Here is a 21,194-nt window from a genome sequence, read left to right on the forward strand (position 1 = left end):
CGGGCGGTGATGAAGTCACGTTAGGGACTGACTGCACCGTCGTCTCAGGTACGAGGGTGACGCCCAGCAAGCCTTTCGCGAGCGTGTTGGCGTCATTCGTTTGCTCGGAATTGGCACGTTGCGGGGAGACGGCGCTCGTCTTCGTCTCAAACGCGAGGTCGATGCCCGACGGGCCCCCCGTTGGGGCGCCGGCGCCGTCGACTTGCTCGACAGCCGACGAGGTGCCGCCTCCTGCTTGGCCTTGGTTGCCCCGCTTCCTCCTCCGTCGGCGGGGGAGAGTGCGGGGTGAGCTCGAATGTTGTTCTTCCACCATGCGGGGAAGACGTCGTCGATTCCGCCGCCGGCGGGTGGGCTGTCGGCCACCATTGTCGCTGTCGCTCGGCGGGGGAAGGAGTATCATGTCGTAGCTGCCGTCGAGGGGCATGAACTCAAGACTCCCGAAACGGAGCACCGTCCCGAGCTGGAGAGTTTGCTGGAGACTGCCCATCTGGAGCTTGACGGGAAGCTGTTCGTCAACACGCAGCAGGGCCCTACCTGGCGCGCCAACTGTCGGCGTTTCGAGACCGGGGGGTCCCTGGGCCGACGAGTGAAATGTCACTGCGTGCCCCAGCCCAGATGGGTCGGCGCGAGGCCGAGCGCGAAGGGGGGAAAAGGCAGCCGGAGACGGGCGTGAGAGAGGTGGAAATCCCGCGGCCTTCGTGTTCGTCCCGCGCCCAGGTCGGGTGCGCTTGGAGTAGGGGGTTGCAAGCGTCCACGCGGGAGAGGGAGCGAGCGGCCTCACGCGAGCGCCTGTCCCGTCCTCTTCCCCGCGCGGCCAACCTTCTCTAAGAGGGCCCTGGTCCTTCCTTTTATAGGCGCAAGGAGAGGATCCATGTGTACAATGGGGGGTGTAGCAGTGTGCTAACGTGTCTAGCGGAGGAGAGCTAGCGCCCTAAGTACATGCCGTCGTGGCAGCTGGAGAGGTCTTGGCACCTGGTCCGTGTGGCGTCGTGGCCGTCGGAGGAGCGCTGGAGCCTGGCGGAGGGACAGCTGTCAGGGCTGTCGAGTCCTTGCTGACGTCCTATTGCTTTCGTAAGGGGGCTGAGAGCCGCCGTCGTCAGGGAGCGTGCGGGGCGCCATCATTACTTGTCTGGCGGAGCGAACCAGATGGGACGCTGGTCTTGTTCCCCGTAGCCTGAGTCAGCTTGGGTAGGGTAATGATGGCGCCTCCTGTTGACGTGGTCGGTCCGCGCCCTAGGTTGGGCGATGTGGAGGCTCCTCTGAGGTCGAGGTCGAGTCTGTCTTCCGTGGCCGAGGTTGAGTCCGAGCCCCCGGGTCGGGCGAGGCGGAGACCGTCGGCTGAGGCCAGGGCTGAGTCCGAGCCCTGGGGTTGGGCGAAGCGGAGTCTGTCGTCTTCCGGGGCTGAGCCCGAGTCCGAGCCCTAGGGTCGGGCGAATCGGAGTTTGCCGTCTTCCGGGACTGAGCCCGAGTCCGAGCCCTGGGTCGGGCGGAGCGGAGTTCTCCGTCTTCCGGGACTAAGCCCGAGTCCGAGCCCTGGGTCGGGCGGAGCGAAGTTTCCTATGGTTCCTGAGGCTGGGCCTGACTACCTGTCGGCCTCACTCTGTCGAGTGGCACAGCAGTCGGAGCGGCGCAGGCGGCGCTGTCCTTCTATCAGGCCGGTCAGTGGAGCGGCGAAGTGACTGCGGTCACTTCGGCTCTGTCGACTGAAGGGCGCGCGTCAGGATAAAGGTGTCAGGCCACCTTTGCATTAAATGCTCCTTCGATTTGGTCGGTTGGCGCGGCGATTTGGTCAGGGTTGCTTCTTGGCGAAGACAGGGCCTCGGGCGAGCCGGAAGTATGTTCGTCGCTGGAGGGGGCCTTGGGCGAGACGGAGATCCTCCGGGGTCGGCTGCCCTTGCCCGAGGCTGGGTTCGGGCGAGGCGTGATCGAGTCCCTCGAATGGACCGATCCCTGACTTAATCGCACCCATCAGGCCTTTGTAGCTTTATGCTGATGGGGGTTACCAGCTGAGAATTAGGAGTCTTGAGGGTACCCCTAATTATGGTCCCCAACATTGCCATTTCTCGAGGATGGAGTCTTAGACAACTTGATGTTCAGAATGCCTTCCTTCATGGCTTTCTCGAAGAAGAAGTTTATATGCAGCAGCCACCAGGTTTTGAGGATCCATCCAAGAAAGAGTATGTGTGTAAGCTTGACAAAGCTCTTTATGGGCTTAAACAAGCACCAAGAGCATGGTACTCTCGTCTTAGCTCAAAATTAATAAGTCTTGGCTTCTCACCATCAAAGGCTGATTCATCCTTATTCTTCTATAACAAGGGTAACACTATAATTTTTGTGCTTGTTTATGTTGATGATATAATTGTTGCAAGTTCTATAGAAGCAGCCACCGCAACATTGTTGAAAGACCTAGAGGAAGAATTTGCACTTAAAGATCTTGGTGACCTTCACTATTTCTTGGGAATAGAGGTAAACAAGGTACGTGATGGAATTATTCTCACCCAAGACAAGTATGCTTCAGATTTATTGAAAATGGTAGGAATGTCAGATTGCAAACCAGTCAGCTCGCCACTATCCACCAGTGAGAAGCTATCCTTGCATGAAGGATCTTTACTAGGCAACAATGATGCAACTCGGTATAGGAGCATAGTTGGGGCCCTACAATATTTAACTCTCACTAGGCCTGACATTGCCTTCTCAGTTAATAAGGTATGTCAGTTTCTACATGCTCCTACAACTGTTCACTAGGCTGCAGTAAAAAGAATTCTCAGATATATCAAACAATGCACAAAGTTAGGGCTGCATATACATAAGTCACCCTCAACCTTGGTAAGTGCCTTTTCGGATGCAGACTGGGCTGGTAGTATTGATGACAGAAAATCAACGGGAGGCTTTGCAGTGTTTCTAGGTTCAAATCTCATTTCTTGGAGTGCTCGCAAACAACCCACAGTGTCTAGATCCAGCACTGAGTCAGAATATAAGGCTATTGCCAATGCAACAGCTGAAATTATGTGGGTACAAATCTTACTTAAAGAGCTAAATATTAACAGTCCGAGAATAGCTAAACTTTGGTGTGATAACCTGGGAGCAAAATATTTATCAGCTAATCCCGTCTTTCATGCTAGAACCAAGCATATTGAGGTGGATTATCATTTTGTAAGAGAGAGAGTTTTACAAAAGTTATTAGAAATAGATTTTGTCTCCTCCCAAGATCAAGTCGCAGATGGCTTCACCAAAGCATTATCGGTCAGACTACTGGAAAACTTCAAAGTCAATCTCAACCTAAAACGGTTATGATTGAGGGAGGCTATTAGAATAGATATGCAATGTATTCTATATCCATGTATATCCTGTACTCGGGTAACAACCTACTGCTACTTTATTGGCTAGATATGCTTGCTTAGGAATAGATGAAGGTTGTTACTCAAGTATATCTGTTGTATAGCCTTGCGCACCGGGCGCCTATATAAACACGCACGCGGCCCCTAACAGGGTAAGACGCTTCACCTGCCCTCTGAATATTTACAGTACCTTTTTTAAAATATAACAGGAATGCTGAAATTATAAAAGTGACAAAATTTCTGTTAAGCAAAAGTAGTGACATAATTATTTCAGATAATTTTGTCACTTCTGTTATACGTGTGATGCACGTATTTTTTATAAATATAAAATACTTATAATTTCAGCATTTCTGTTACATTTTAGTAAAATTGTGGTCTCAATTTACCGCACAGTTGTTTTCTTCAACTTATATATAATTGAATGTTGAGATGCACTTGCTCATCTCTGACAACTTATGCATTATGTAAGCTCTTCACCCTTCCTCGAGAAGAATTTCTCATTGACGATTTCACCAACCACCTGAAACGGAAACTGCCACCTCCGGTGATCAGGCTTCACTACATGCACGTTTTAACTTATGGTCTTAGAATGTCTTTAATTATCATTGGTTCATTACTCACGGTACTACTGAAATATTACTCAGAAACATGTTTTAACTTATGGTCTTAGAATGACTTGAATTACCATTGGTTCATTACTCATGGTACTACTGAAATATTACTCAGAAAATTCAATAGTATTTTGAAATGTGTTCCTTTATTTTCATCATCCCGTCCAATATACCGTGCCATACCTGATACTTTGCACGTAAAATAAACCAATGTATATCATGTATACGAAGTTCCTTTTTGTCTCATTGAACCATAATCACAATGTTTCAGCCATAATCTAGAAAAAATGATTTCCTTTTTTGTCTCATTGAACCATAATCACAATGTTTCAGCCATAATCTAGAAAAAATGTTTTCCTTTTTTGTCTCATTGAACCATAATCACAATGTTTCAGCCATAATCTAGAAAAAATCTTTTCCTTTTTTTGTTTCATTGATCCATAATCACAATGTTTCAGCCATAATCTAGGAAAAAAGTTTTCGTGGGTTAGACTTAAGACTACGAAATGAACTTTTACTTAATATAAAGTCATAATGATTGAAATTTAATAGTGATAACACTTTAAATCTGCAACCAGTACAAAATAAACTTTTTACTTAATATAAAGTCATGGTTGAATTAAGCAATTCTGAAGTTGTATCATATATAGCAACCAGATTTGTCTGCTCCAGAACAAGCTACTATTCTATCTTTTGTATATACATATATAACCTACAATATATATATAAATAGTTTGCTAAATTATCATTTATATTATGAAATGTGTATGTACAACCTCAAACCAACGTAATATTGTTATGACTTATATTACTGTTCTTTCTCACACGCGCAAAGCGCGCGCCATTTACTAATATATAATATAAGATATAAGCCAGAGCACGTTTACGCCTGTCTCCCGCGGCTATTGTAATATCATTAAATTTCGTATACGCACAGCCTGATGCCGTGACTCCGCTTATTTTAAACAACGTACTACGGTGACGTAAGGTTGACGTAGGATTTATGTATGTCCATAGAAATTGTCAGATCCATGCGTTGATTATCGCTGTTGTATCGCTTTCAGGCAATCGAAAAAAATCTACTGATTGCGTCATTGGGTGCGTGCTTTACTGCCACAGGACTAGTACACGTCTACACCTACCCCTTTGGTCATATTGACTGGATCGACTGACACGTCACTAGTTTCTGTTCCCTTTTTCGAGGAACGGCACGAGCCACAGCAAATAGTCAGCTGTACTGCACTGCAGTACCAGCAAGCGGTGGGCTAGAGCGTAAGCGTAGAAGCAGGCAGCCAGGCAACGATGGAGATGCGGGTTGTTCTTCTGCTTTGCCAGGTGATATGTATGCAGGCGGCGGTCATCGGCGCCGTCGCCGCCGCCGCCGGCGCTCGGCCACCGGCGATGTACGTGTTCGGGTCGTCGATACTGGACGTGGGCAACAACAACTACCTGCGGGGGCCGGCCGTCGGCAGGGCCAACAGTCCCTACAACGGCGTCGACTTCCCGGGCTCCATCCCCACCGGAAGGTTCAGCAACGGCTACAACATCGCCGACTACGTCGGTGTGGATCTCACTCCCTGCTATGCTAAACTTTATTGATCATGCGCGCGCGCTTGTGTATGTTTATGTCCTGTTGAAAACATGCACTGCTCTGCTTTGATGTCTGCAGCAAAGAGCATGGGATTCGCGTGCAGCCCTCCTCCCTACCTGTCGCTAGCACAGGCACCGGCACCGGCACCGGCACAGAGCTCCGGCCCTGACCTGGCCCAGACGGCTCTCACCATTGGCATCAACTATGCTTCTGGAGGAGCAGGCATCCTTGACTCCACTGTAAGTATTCCACGTATCGCCGGCCGGATCATCATATACATGTGGTGACCGTAAGTTTATACAGAGATTGCAATTTTATACGCGTATGCAGAACGCCGGGAACACGATCCCGTTGTCGGAGGAGGTGAAGTACTTCGGCGCCACCAAGGCCAAGATGGTCGCCGCAGCGGGCCCCAGCGCGGTGAACCCACTGATCTCCAGGTCCATCTTCCTCATCGGCATGGGCAACAACGACCTGTACGTCTTCGGGGCTTCGGAGCGGGCGCGGAACAGGTCAGACGCAGAGCAGCGGAGGGACGCCGCCGCCGCGCTCTACGCCAGCCTCGTCTCCAACTACTCCGCCGCCGTGACGGTAGGTAGTACAGAGATAGCTAGCCCATTATTTTTTTTCCTTCTCCCCATTCATTATTCAGCACTGTAGCGTGTAACAATATATATATATATATATATATATATATATATATATATATATATATATATATATATATATATATATAATATGCAGGAGCTGTACTCGTTGTCGTTGGGCGCCAGGAAGTTCGCCGTCATCAACGTGTGGCCGCTAGGATGCGTGCCGGGGGAGCGCGTGCTCAGCCCGACGGGCGCGTGCTCCGGCGTCCTCAACGACGTCGCCGGCGGCTTCAACGACGCCCTGCGCTCCCTGCTCATCGGCCTCGCCGAGAGGCTGCCGGGCCTCGTCTACGCCCTCGCCGACTCCTTCGGCTTCACGCTGGACGTCCTGGCGGACCCGCGCGCGTCAGGGTACACCGACGTCGCAAGCACGTGCTGCGGCGGCGGGCGGCGGCTGGGCGCGGAGGCCTGGTGCACGCGCAGCTCCACGCTCTGCGTCGACCGTGACCGCCATGTCTTCTGGGACCGTGTCCATCCGTCCCAGCGGACTGCGTTTCTCTTGGCGCAAGCGTTCTACGACGGACCGCCCAAGTACACCACTCCTATCAACTTCATGCAGCTCGCCCACTCAAGCTAGTGATGATATGGTTCATGCATATCTGATACTACTTAACAATACATCGGTCACTTTGTAGAGAAAGGGCGCGCCGCCTGCTACTAGCAGAGAAAGGCAATTATTAGCCGTTAATATAAGGGCCTATGTGTTCACGACCGACATAATCTTGGGTGTCATCCAGCATAGCCACTTTCCACCGAATCGGCCAGACCGGATTTGCAAATGTTATCAAATCTTATAATTTGAGTTCAACATTGTGTTCCCTTTATCATTATGTTGGTCCCTCTTGCCCCTACCACTGCTCCTACAGTGCACATAGACTGCAGTAGGATATGACCTCAGTCTATAGTCATATCAACTTTTCTATTTCAGAATTAACTTATTTCAGAATTAACTAATTCATGCGAATTTATTTCAACGCATATAAATCATATAATATGATTTTTTATTGAATTAAAAATTACAAAGTGCATAATAATTAAAATAAAATTACATGACAATTTAAAGATACATAATAATTAATAGAAAATTACAAAGTGCATTGTAGTAGATCGACGGACTGACTGTAGAATCAACTGTCTTATATGTCGCATCCAAATCGGCATCACGCTTGTCATTGATGATCATATTGTGCTAAATGACACATTCAACTTCTTCACTTGAGTTTGTGTTCGAGAAAGACATGACGTCAAGATGGGTAGAAAAGACGAGTTTGGAAGAGAGAAATGAGATGAAATGGTGTGTGGAATGAGCTTTACCCCGGTAGAGGTATTTATAGAGGGATTGATAATGAAATTTGTGAATTTTTACATTTTTTTTTGAATTTTTTGGACTCTAAACGATAAAAGCGGCTAGTTACAACGACTATCACACGTGGACCAACCAAATCGCGCCATGTGGACCAATCAGCTCGCACCAGCTCGCTCTCGCCTCGACGCACGAGCCTGGCCAATGTCTCGCCTCCCTCTCGCCCGGGCGTGCCCTCCAGCGCGAGCGAGAGGCCGCTCTCGCCGGGTGTGAGCGCCTTCACCCGGCGGTCATTCTCGCCTGCGCTGCAACCAACCTTAGTCTTTTCATCAATAGATAATTGATCTATGGTCTCAGGTGAAAATTTGTTTTAGCGTTAGCTTAGAAACTCAAATCCCGTAAAGAATCTATGAGATTGAGAGAATTGAATATGGTCACAAAAATAAAGAGCTAAAAGAACAAGGGACGGAGGGAGTAACTTTAGTCCCAGTTAACCTCCAACATGCGTATCACCTTGGATTCCCGTTGGTGTTACCAACCAATAGTGACCAAATGGCTTTTTTCTTTTTAATATATTTTCTTGAAATAATCCTTTTATTTTAAATATTTTTCTTGTACATATTCTACGCTATTACTATACGTGTTCTAGTTGGTCTTACTAATTGAGATTAAAGGTCCTTTTCTGTTTCTTTTCTTTTATATTTCCTTTTTATTTTAACTAACTTTTTACATATGTATTCTATGTTACAACCATACATATATATACATAACGTCTATGTGTTGCTACAGAGTGAACATGTTATGAAAAGATATATTGAAATTCAAAAAGATTAGCTAGCTGATGCTTTTTATTTGAAGCTTGCTCGACATGTATAAAGCTTGATAGTATGACATGTTTGGTGTATGATGGACGAGACAAGTCTTATACCACCTTGTTTTACTATCTTTATTGCAAATTTGGGATATACATGCATAGAGGACGAACTCAAGTAAGCTTTATCCAAGTATGATGTCTGGATTCTTCTAGTTTGCTTGTGAAGTGGATCCATTGTAATAGAATTGTGCATCGTTGATCTATATTGTCATGGCACATGTGTGGTGGAATGTCTGTAGCTTTTTCTGATTTTACAGTATACCTAGCTATACCTTTAGGGCTTGTTTGGTTCCTAAGGAATGGTCATCCATAAACATTCCTAGCCAGATTATTTGTCTAATTTATATAGTGTTTGATCAAGTGGAACAATTCCGGGCTGAATTCCGGCTCAAACGAACCAACCCTTATCGATTTAGATAGAATACACTGGAGCCGATGTAAATAGGAAGGCACCTCAGAGGTGGCTTTGGTGGCGGCATAGACAGAATAGTGCAAATAGGAAGGCACCTCAGAGGTGGCACTGGAGCCGATGTTGACAATAGCGTCGCACTTCTTCTCGAGTCTCGACCATGCCTAGCAGCACAGCGTGCGTGACTCGCGTGATGCCATCAACGTTGACCAAGATTAGGTTGCGCATCAGCTCCTCGTCCACCTCGTGGAAGTAGTGCGTGTACGGATAAAACAACCCGTCGTGGCCCTGGATGAAGTCTTGAGCGCCACGACATCGGCCACAAGCCCTTCGAGATCCTTGCCGGAGGCACAGGCAACGAGGAGGAGGCGAAGGGCAAAGGTGAGGGAGGGGACTAACGGGGTTCTGTCACGGCGGTGCAGGAGGCCGAGGAGGCAGGGGCAGGTGCAGGCGAGGGTCGGTGTGGGAGGAGGCGAGGATGGTGGGCATTTGGCGCTGCCGCGGAGGAGGCGAGCAGCGTGGGATGTGCGACGGTGCGTGGAGCGCGGGATGTGCGGAGCTTGCGGCCGACGATGGTGTGGAGGGGGCGTCAATATAGATGGCCAAATGGGTCGTGCCTAGCAGGCCGGCCCGAGGCACAACTCATTTAATAGTGTTGTGGCTCGGCCCAACACTATTAAAATGGGGCCTGTGCCAGCCCAACCCAAGAGACGTGCCATGCTTGGGCCAATGTCTTGGCCCATAGTGGTGGCCCGGCCTGACATGATTATTTTTTATTATTTTGAAAACCGAGTCTACATATATTTATAACGCATATCGACTATTAGACACAAACTTGCTTGGCTCAAGTGGCTAGAAGAGCACAACCACTGTCATCCCCTACCTCTATCAGGGCGCATGGGTTCGATGCCCCTCCCCAGCGTAATAATTTTGGACGGTTTTCCTATGGGCATCGGGGCAAGGGCATGGTTCCACCCGTGGTCTACACTATTGTGGGAGATAGATATCCCCCGGGCCCTTACGAGCATAGAAACGTTGTTCCGTCTTGCCCAAGGACAACCTCGGACGGAAAACGTTGTTCCGTCTCGCCCGAGACCAACCTCAGATGGGAGACGTTGTTTTGTCTCGCCCGAGGCCAACCTTAGATGAGAGACATTGTTTTGTCTCGCCCAAGGCCAACCTCGGACGAGAGACGTTGTTCTGTCTTGCCCGAGGCCAACCTTTGGGCTGGAGAAGCAGTCACGACTTCCCTGAGGCCAGCTCCGGTGGGAGAAGTAGTCACGACTCGCCAGAGGCCAACCTCGGGCGGGAGATGCAGTCGCGACTCGTCCGAGGCTGACCTCGGGCAGGAGAGCAGAAACAGTCCATGGGCCGCTTGATGGGCCTCCCGATGGTTTGCCTAGCAAGGCATGCCCACAAGTCGCAACCAGGCTGGATAAGCTCGACCTAGGGAGCTGAAGACCGAACGACCGAGTTATGCGCAGAAGGAGCACTGATACCTCGAGCAGGGAGGTTGGGCATACTTGAAGAGCTACATACTTGGGGATAACTCAGATGAAGGTCAACTGAACTCCGGATAAGCAGGAACGCATGTCGTGGACAGATTCAAATAGAGTTAGATAGTCATCATGACTTGTAAAGGATAACTCTTTGTCATCTATATAAGGCCGAGGGGGTACCCTTACGAATGATCTTTCATCTCAGATCATCTCATCTGGTCACATCCCGTCACCACCTCATAGCTCCTTAAGTCCTCTCATAGCAACTACACCACCACTAGATCGACAGGAGAACTCACTCTCCACCGCCCATAGCTCATGATCATCTGTAACCATATACACACACAAGATACATGAAACAATAGCTATATAGTTTTTAAAGTATGAATGAAGTTAATTAACAAATATTATTCCCATTCATCCATCTAGCCCTCCATCGAAGAACGTTGACAAAAATTTCAATTAAGTCAATACAAACTATAATAATTCAAACCAAGTCAGATGAAAAGTCACGTGAAACCAGTTGTTCAAGTACACACCATAATGTGTACATATATAAGTAGATCACAAGCACATGCCAAGACTATGTTGTATGTTGTACTCAGTGAAGTGTAAGTCACTGATTTTGTATGATAGAACATCACTGATATAGAGAAACAAATTAACTAGTGCAAGCTCCCTTGCTTCACAATTCCAAGCATAAGGTATATTATCAACGATTAGCAAAAGTCGAGAAGTGACTATGCCAGGTTCCCTAGTCACAAGCACATGCCTGAAATCCATGTATAATGAGTGTTGGTCCAGCATATTACCGTTGATAACTTATGTAGGTCAAGTCATGGTATTAAACATGTGGTTCTTTATAAAAATAGATATGAGAATTTACAATAAATCTCGATATAATCTATGAGATCCACTTCGAATTTACAATATTATTTACGTTGTCTTGAGCAATCTTTGCACAAATGTCTACCATAACATGACAATGACTCTCATTTATAGCTTATAGCATCATGGGTAGGTAGATTATACCTAATATTTATAAGTGCCTTTAAACATTCCATCACACCATATTTTCCACACTAATCTTGTGGGGTGGTGTATTTCCCAACTTCAAGATCTGTACAACCTCAACTTTATTACCTCACCTAGCGGCAATACAAAATTCGATTTGACATTATGAGAATCTCTCAACATAAATGTCATCAGCCATGAAAACGAGAATGTTTCTTCAAACAACAGCCAACTAAATTGTTTACGAAATGTTTAAAAATCATATATTAGAACAAAATTTGTAGAGATGTCTGTAAAACATACTAACTTGCTAAAAGTATGTTTCTTATTATGCTTAGATTTGGGAACTCTCCTATGACAAATATTGATCAAATCCCCTTTATAATACAACCAAAGGAAAAATAAGGTCATATCACTATTTTAAGTGTTTAACGACTCCATAAAAAATTAGAACCAAGTTATCCTTAACATTCTCACTTATATTTCGAAAACTGACAATTGATTTCATCAATAAGGGCACGAATACCACATACACCCAATCATTCTCCATTATCATGACCTAACTCACATTGTTTCCACAAAACACACATTAGTCACAATAATATTATCTTGTCATTAATCATTGGAACTCAATTAGGGACCAAGATGCTTTCAGATAGCTATAAAAACCTTACTAAAGAGGCACTCCAACAAGTCACAATTTTAATAGAGTTTATCTTAATGAACCTCCATGGTAAATGGCATAATAGCACTACATAACAGCCCAAGTCGCTCAACTAGTGCCACAAGATGCAACAATTATATGTGATGCACTAGGAGCTCTCCAATCTCACTCAAATGATGATATATAAGATGCAAGCTAGTGGAGTGTGTTAAAATAGCCTCAAAAGGTATTCATAAGTGCTTGGAGTGTAAGGATGCTAGACAATGCCATTTGATAGGTTTATTTATAGACCAATATTGAAATCCAAATGTTACCTTTTTGTAACACCCGGCTTTAAGGAACAAAGCCAGGTGCATCTCATACATGCGCCAAGAAGACAACATATATAATAACAGAGTGTATAGAGATAAATATCATAAAACATCAGAGTATTTATTACATAGCGGAAGACTTATTACAAAATAAAAGTGTAAACATAAAACGAACTAAGGATCGTCGGCGTCAATGTCAACTGAGAAACGCCACCTAGATCAGATCGAACTCCTCAGTGTTAGGCGGCTCCTCTTCGACCACCTGATCTTCTCCTGTGGGGGGGGTGTGAGACAGCAAGAGTGAGCTCACATACGTTCATAGCTCAACAAGTCGTGGGGAATAATGTGGCATGAACTCACCAAAGGTGGGAGTTCAAGAAGTGTAAGGCTGATCAATGAAATAAAGGCTGAGGCTGAGCATTGCTTTTATAAGTTGGTCAAAATTTTATTAGCAATTACTAAGTGTAAGTAAATACCAAGCCTTAATAATAATAAAGAACAGTAATAGTAAAATAATCCCAAATGCGATGCAAATGTCAAATTGAATTTAAGTTCCATAATTAATCATGTGAGGGTCCGAGCCGCTCATGACCGTGAGCACGGCTAGTATACTAGTTTTACACTCTGCAGAGGTTGCGCATCTTTACCCACAAGCCGTGTTACCCATCTGCCAAGGGGTCATGAATCCCATACACCTCTACCAAGGAAGCGAGGCAGGGTAACACTACGAGGCCTTTACAAAGTTCCACTAGTTTCAGACTACCCGCTACAGTTTATAGGAAGCTCCAGTGCAGGGTTCTTGCCGACCGCCATCGCAGCAAAATCAAACAAGGACCTCCCTACACTGACCACTCCCCTACTGCCCTTGCCCCTTTCGGGTAAGGTAGCCCTCCACTAGCTTTCCTAGTTAATCAGCCAAGGGCGTCCCATTATACCATTGTGGTAGCACTGTTTTCCCGGGTGGTCGCTCCATGTTCCCATTAATTTAATGATCTTAACATGAACAGTAATAATAACAAGATAATAACAGAATAATCATGTGTAGTGTAACTCCATACCCAATCCACATAAAGCAATAGCAAGTACTACCCAAAAATATTTCAGGGGTGAACAAGGTATAGAGGTAATCAAAACTGGGGTAACATAAAGGCTCCCATCAAAATTAACCTATGCAGATCATTAAAATTAATAAGAACATGGCTGGGAAAAGTAAGTGATCAAGGGCACAACTTGCCTTCAATGAGCTCCTGCTCAGCTATCTCTACTTGTTGAATCTCAGAATCCACAGTGGCTTGCTCGTCTACTCGCATCAACACAATACATACATAGTATAGCATAAATTAACATTACATCAAACATGTAAATAAAATATACAGTAAAAATCTACACATTAAAATGAGATCATAGGAACTGGAATCACTAAATTTGGAGTTATAGAATTCAAGTTATGAATTTCCTAAGATTTAATGTGCTTGAATTAGGATTAAATGATAAATTAACTTTCTTACTGTTTTCATGCCAAAACAGAGACACTAAATGATAGATAATATTATTACAAAATTTTAGAAATTGGAATGGCTCAATTTGGAGCTAACATGAATTTTCTATGGATTATACAAATTCTGGCATTTAATTAATACTAAAAATCCATTTTTAAATGCATTTCTTTGGTTTTATTTGTCCTCTGGACTGGGCGCCAAATCCTGGAAAAGTCAAGGGCCTAAACCGAAGTTTTCTAAGACTCAGTAAATAATGAATGTGGACGGCGGGTTCAAAACCCTAAATCCCAGGGGTTTATATGCAATTGGTGCGACTGAAGGGGTATTGGGGGTTTCTGATCGCACGATCAAGAATGGGCGCTTAGGATTAGATCTAGGCTTTGACTGAATCAGTATGCCATACGGCCCTTTGGATCTAGATCCATTGGCCAGTGTTTAATGAAACAAAGAGGTACACGATTTTCTAATCTGGGCTGCCCATTATTGATCCGACGGTCACGATACAGGGCCACAAGGTTATACCTACAGACCAAACCTCCTCCACAGATGTGCCATCCAACGGTCCCTGAGCGTCTTCACCAAATCGCGCCTAGACACGGCGGCGCCGTGCCCTGCAACGGCGAACCCCGCCGGGGGTCAACGATTTCGCCCATAACTCGATCACTCCCGATCACAAGCGATCCCGAACACAACCCCCGGTATGGTGAATCGATCGGAGCTATCCCCATGCGAGCGGGCAACGACAATTCCTTCTACCGAGATGAGCGGCAATCAGTGGTGGCACAGCCCCGTCAGGCAATTCCGGTCAATAGGGTGAATGAGCGGGGCCAACTTAGACGGTGCACGATCGGAGGAAGGAGAGGAAGGCATCGGAGTTGAATCTTACCGGTGTTGGATGTGCGGTGGTTGCTGCCCACGGAGGAGGGTGGAATCGCGGCGGCGTCGTGCACACGGCGAGGAATTGCGGCACCGTTTGCCCCTAATCACGCCCGAAAATTCCATGTGCATCATCAGTGTGCCTCCACACAGCGCCCAGCCCGAAGCCACAACGGTGAGGATGACGCGGGTCGACTGTGGTGGCAACCTGGACATGCGCAGCGGTAGTTCATCCACACAGACGGTGATGGCAGCGAGTTCCATTGTGGCGGGCTACTCACGGAAACACACCGATATGGGGGTGAGGATGCGGGTCTTCAGATCTCCCACGGCGCCACGATGAAGTCCCCAGGGCAGCGGGCGCACGGGCAGACACCGACGGCGGCGGAACTCACAACCCTCTCTCCCTCGATTTGATGGCGGCGGCAGCAAGAAGAGGAGGCTAGGGTTCGGTGTCATGCTTTATGGCCACCAGGGAGGTCGGTTTGGAGCGCCAACTGCGACGGGGTCAACCCCGGAATCACGCCCCCACTCCGGTCTTCGCGGCGAGGTTGGCTGGATTCGGTGGAGAAGGAAGTGCTGACACAGATGGCCCACGGGTCAGTGGATGGGGTAAGGTGCGGGCACGAGTGAGAGGCAGCCAGGTGGGTCCCACCGATCGGGTCCGCGGGTGAAGGGAATGTGTGGGCCGCGCGTGAGTAATTCAGAGGTGGGCCGAAAGCTGGTCCGCGGCCCAGGTAAGATCTCTTTCTCTTTTTCTTTTATTTCTACATTTCTTTTCTTTCTTTTCAAATTCCATTTGAATTCAAATTTAATTCAAACTTTTGGGGCTCATCATTACAAATTATATCTATGAGATTAAATATACCCATCTTTAAGAATTTAATTTATTATCTATATTTTTATATCGTTTCTCTTCTCCTTTTCAAAACCCAAATTTTAATTTAGGGTTTGATTTAACTTCTAGCATTTATTATCTTATTATCCTTATTATTATTTTTATTATTATATTTAATGCACAAACATAAAAACTCCACATGATGCATTTTCTTTTATTTTGGTATTATTGGTTTTAATTAATCACCCTCAATTATACGTGTGCTCTTTTTATGATGCAAATATGGCACCTAAAATGAGGAAATCCTCTATGTATTTCTTGTACACAATTTTGAGTATTACAAATCCTACCCCCCTTAAAAATAATCTCGTCCTCGAGATTTAGGAAGATCTAGAGAAAAGATGGGGAAAATCTATTCGAAGCTCTTCTTTTCTCTCCCAAGTAGCCTCATCTTCACGATGGTGACTCCATTGTACTTTGCACATCTTTATCACTATGTTTCTTGTAACTCGAGTCAAAGTATCCAAAATCTTGATGGGGTACTCCGTGTAAGTCAAATCACCGTGAACACTTAGCTCTTCCATTAGTAACTGTTACTCGGGGACACGGAGACACTTCTTAAGTTGAGACACATGGAATTCATTATGCACATCAATCCGATCATCAGGTAGCTCGAGTTGATAGGCCATCTCTCCAACTTGCCTAAAAAAATTCTGAATGGTCCAATATAGCGAGGGGACAATTTGCCCTTAACTTTGAATCTACTCATTCCACGCAGTGGTGACACCTTGAGGTACACATAATCTCCTTCTTCAAATTCCAGTGGTCTTCTTCTATTATCTGCGTAGCTCTTTTGCCTGGTTTGAGCCACTCTCAAATTCTCCCGAATTATACGGACTTGTTCTTCTGCTTCTTGAATCAATTCAGGCCCAAAGAACTGTCTCTCTCCAGTCTGATCCCAATACAAAGGAGTTCTGCACTTTCTCCCATATAAAGCTTCAAAAGGTGACATCTTCAGACTGACCTGATAACTATTATTATATGAAAACTCAGCATATGGTATACTTTTATCCCAACTTCCTCCATGCTGAAGGGCACATGCTCTCAACATATCTTCCAATACTTGATTAGTCCTTTCAGTCTGTCCATCAGTCTGAGGTAGGCCGAACAATTCAACTTCGTATCCATATTCTCATGAAAACTTTTCCAAAATTTGGAGGTAAATTGTGATCTTCTATCCAAAATGATCCTCTTCGGTACACTGTGTAGAGACACAATCCAAGCCATATATAACTCTGCCAATTAAGATCCCTTATACGTAGTCTTAACCGGAATGAAATGAACCACTTTGGTCAGTCCATCCACAATAACCCATATATAATCATATCCTTTCGAGGTGTGTGGCAATCCAGTAATGAAATCCATACCAATCTATTCCCACTTCCATTCGGGTATCTTTAATGGGTATACTAGTCCAACTTGTCTTTGGTGTTCGGCCTTAACTCTTTGACACACATCGCACATAGCCACCTATGCAGCTACATTTCTCTTCAATCCATACCACCAGTACTTCTGCTTCAAATCCTGATACATCTTGGTACTACCAGGATGAATAGAATAATCCGAGTCATGGGCCTCCTTCAAAATAGTCTCACGAAGGCTTTCAGTCTTGGGAACACATATCCTGTCCTTGAACCATACGGTGCCTTGCTCATCTTCCGTGAATTCCAAACCTCAACCTTCAGTAATCAGATCCTTAATCTCTTGTATCTTAGCATCACCAATTTGTCCTTTGCGGATCTCTTGCTCCAAAGTAGGTTCCACATCAATAGTAACTCCTTCAGTATGAGCAACTATCCCCAGGTTAAGTCTCCTGAAATCCTCAACAATCTCATCGGGTAGCTGGGCAACAATAGCTGAATGAACATGCTCCTTTCGACTCAAGGCATCTGCAACCAAATTTGCCTTGCCCGGGTGATAGTGAATCTCCAAATCATAATCCTTAATAAGCTCCAACCAACGGCGTTGCCTAAGGTTGAGATCCTTCTGAGTGAATATATACTTCAAACTCTGATGGTCCGTATATACTTGGTTCCCATAATATATTGTCTCCAAATCTTAAGCGCATGCACAATGGCTAACAGTTCTAAGTCATGAGTGGGGTAGTTCAACTCTTGTTTCCGCAACTGACGAGACGCGTAGGCGATCACATGTCCTTGCATGAGCACACATCCCAAGCCTTGGCCACATGCATCAAAATAAATATCAAATCCCTTCTGTAGATCTGGCATAACCCATACTGGTGGTGACATCAACCTCTTCTTTAACTGATCAAAGCTGTCTTGGCACTTCTCGTCCCACTTAAATTCTCTTCCTTTCTCCAAAAGCGAAGTCATAGGCTTAGCAATCTTAGAAAATCCTTCACTAAATCTTCGATAGTATCCTGCAAGTCCCAAGAAACTCCGGATCTCCGTAACGGTAGTGGGTATGCTCCACTTCATTATCTCCTTGACTTTTAACAGGATCCACTGATATTCCATCATTAGAAATGATATGTCCAAGAAAGGGCACCTCGTCAATCCAAAACTCGCATTTACTGTACTTGGCGTAGAGTTGATTATCTCGTAGCTTCTGTAGCACCAATATCAGATGTTCCTCATGATCACTATCACTCTTGGAAAAAAAATATCGTCGATGAAAACCACGACGAATCTTGTCCAGATCATGAACACCTTATTCTTTAGATCCATAAAATAGTTGGTGCATTAGTTAGTCCAAATGACATAACGGTGAACTCATATAAACCATAATATCGAGTCGAGAAATCCGTCTTGGGAATATCCGATGGCCTGATCTTCATTTGATGGTATCTCGATCAGAGATCGATCTTCAAGAATACCCTAGCATCTCTCATCCGATCAAATAAATCCTCAATGCGGGGTAACAGATACTTGTTCTTCATAGTGACACCATTAAGGGACCTTTAATCCACGCACATCCCTTGCAATCGATCATTCTTCTGTACAAACGAAACCGGTGCTCTCCAAGGTGAAGACTCGGACGAATGTACCCAGCCTCTTGTAACTCCGATAAGTGCTTCTTGAGTTCTTTTAACTCTTCTACAGACATCCTATATGGCCATTTAGAAATAGGAGTAGTTCTAGGTAAGAGATCTATGACAAACTCAACTTCCGTATCTAGTGGCATCCCTAATAACTCCTTTGTAAAGACATCCAGAAAATCCTTAACCACACAGATGTTGTCACCAACAAACTTCCCATCTACTAAGAATGCCACAATCTGATGGTGGTAGTTACTGCAATTTCAACTTCAAATCTTTCTTCTTTGGAATTGGTGAGGTCTACGATTCCCTTAGCATAATGTATATACTGCCTTTGCCTTTCTTAACCATGACATACCAAGGATCACGTCTATGCCGCTCTCTTCTAACACTATAAGGGTAGTCCATCTAGGTTAGAAATATAGGGTAAGAAAGGAAGAATTATAGACAAGGCGAGTAATTACGAGGGATGTTACTGCGGGGGATTTATTAGCTAAGTAGATTAGTGTCTCACCTACTAAGCTAATACAATACCTTATGGTGGTACATGCTAAGATGCCCAACTATAATGTTGCAATCAATCAAGGAAGCAAATCAAGCATTTATCATCAGAACAATCAACCAACATTTTTTTAAAATAGAGAAAATAGTTCTAATTTTGTCTTAGGTCTCCTATCTCTGAAAGAGTTCATAAATGTAGGATTCCAAGGTATGAAATCCATCTTGTCTTAGAACAGAAAAGATAAGAGTAATCAGAGTATGCCAGCAAAAGGTGAGATAGGATCAAGATGAGATAAGTATAGAAAGAATCAGAATAAAGTAAGTAGGGAAGGGTTTGTCCATTTCTATCTAGGTTTCGTCCTACAGTCAACATTTCCTCTGATACCACTTCTGTAACACCCGGCTTTAAGGAACAAAGCCAGGTGCATCTCATACATGCGCCAAGAACACAACATATATAATAACAGAGTGTATAGAGATAAATGTCATAAAACATCAGAGTATTTATTACATAGCGGAAGACTTATTACAAAATAAAAGTGTAAACATAAAACGAACTAAGGATCGTCGGCGCCAATGTCAACTGAGAAACGCCACCTAGATCAGATCGAACTCCTCAGTGTTAGGCGGCTCCTCTTCGACCACCTGATCTTCTCCTGTGGGGGGGTGTGAGACAGCAAGAGTGAGCTCACATACGTTCATAGCTCAACAAGTCGTGGGGAATAATATGGCATGAACTCACCAAAGGTGGGAGTTCAAGAAGTGTAAGGCTGATCAATGAAATAAAGGCTGAGGCTGAGCATTGCTTTTATAAGTTGGTCAAAATTTTATTAGCAATTACTAAGTGTAAGTAAATACCAAGCCTTAATAATAATAAAGAACAGTAATAGTAAAATAATCCCAAATGCGATGCAAATGTCAAATTGAATTTAAGTTCCATAATTAATCATGTGAGGGTCCGAGCCGCTCATGACCGTGAGCACGGCTAGTATACTAGTTTTACACTCTGCAGAGGTTGCGCATCTTTACCCACAAGCCGTGTTACCCATCTGCCAAGGGGTCATGAATCCCATACACCTCTACCAAGGAAGCGAGGCAGGGTAACACTACGAGGCCTTTACAAAGTTCCACTAGTTTCAGACTACCCGCTACAGTTTATAGGAAGCTCCAGTGCAGGGTTCTTGCCGACCGCCATCGCAGCAAAATCAAACAAGGACCTCCCTACACTGACCACTCCCCTACTGCCCTTGCCCCTTTCGGGTAAGGTAGCCCTCCACTAGCTTTCCTAGTTAATCAGACAAGGGCGTCCCATTATACCATTGTGGTAGCACTGTTTTCCCGGGTGGTCGCTCCATGTTCCCATTAATTTAATGATCTTAACATGAACAGTAATAATAACAAGATAATAACAGAATAATCATGTGTAGTGTAACTCCATACCCAATCCACATAAAGCAATAGCAAGTACTACCCAAAAATATTTCAGGGGTGAACAAGGTATAGAGGTAATCAAAACTGGGGTAACATAAAGGCTCCCATCAAAATTAACCTATGCAGATCATTAAAATTAATAAGAACATGGCTGGGAAAAGTAAGTGATCAAGGGCACAACTTGCCTTCAATGAGCTCCTGCTCAGCTATCTCTACTTGTTGAATCTCAGAATCCACAGTGGCTTGCTCGTCTACTCGCATCAACACAATACATACATAGTATAGCATAAATTAACATTACATCAAACATGTAAATAAAATATACAGTAAAAATCTACACATTAAAATGAGATCATAGGAACTGGAATCACTAAATTTGGAGTTATAGAATTCAAGTTATGAATTTCCTAAGATTTAATGTGCTTGAATTAGGATTAAATGATAAATTAACTTTATTACTGTTTTCATGCCAAAATAGAGACACTAAATGATAGATAATATTATTACAAAATTTTAGAAATTGGAATGGCTCAATTTGGAGCTAACATGAATTTTCTATGGATTATACAAATTCTGGCATTTAATTAATACTAAAAATCCATTTTTAAATGCATTTCTTTGGTTTTATTTGTCCTCTGGACTGGGCGCCAAATCCTGGAAAAGTCAAGGGCCTAAACCGAAGTTTTCTAAGACTCAGTAAATAATGAATGTGGACGGCGGGTTC

At 44.7% G+C, this 21,194-nt stretch overlaps 1 protein-coding gene across 1 annotated transcript; it reads left to right on the forward strand.

Moving 5' to 3' along the window:
• Window positions 1-5,214: 5,214 nt before the first annotated feature.
• On the forward strand, window positions 5,215-6,996 carry LOC100274121 (GDSL esterase/lipase). The gene is made up of 4 exons (NM_001148499.1): window positions 5,215-5,510; window positions 5,619-5,779; window positions 5,871-6,131; window positions 6,285-6,996. The coding sequence occupies exons 1-4, from the start codon at window positions 5,252-5,254 to the stop codon at window positions 6,765-6,767; spliced, it is 1,164 nt and encodes a 387-aa protein (NP_001141971.1). The 5' UTR covers window positions 5,215-5,251; the 3' UTR covers window positions 6,768-6,996.
• The last annotated feature ends 14,198 nt before the right edge of the window (window positions 6,997-21,194 follow it).

The sequence above is a fragment of the Zea mays genome, chromosome 8, assembly GCF_902167145.1.
Source record: "Zea mays cultivar B73 chromosome 8, Zm-B73-REFERENCE-NAM-5.0, whole genome shotgun sequence".
Classification (NCBI taxonomy): Eukaryota; Viridiplantae; Streptophyta; class Magnoliopsida; order Poales; family Poaceae; genus Zea; species Zea mays.

What these genes read in the sequence shown, in the direction of transcription:
- LOC100274121 (NM_001148499.1), top strand. Translation starts at nt 5,252, where the DNA reads ATGGAGATGCGGGTTGTTCTTCTGCTTTGCCAGGTGATATGTATGCAG. An exon ending in CAGGCATCCTTGACTCCACT is followed by an intron (nt 5,780 to 5,870) that starts GTAAGTATTCCA and finishes ACGCGTATGCAG; the next exon opens with AACGCCGGGAACACGATCCC. An exon ending in ACTACTCCGCCGCCGTGACG is followed by an intron (nt 6,132 to 6,284) that starts GTAGGTAGTACA and finishes TATAATATGCAG; the next exon opens with GAGCTGTACTCGTTGTCGTT.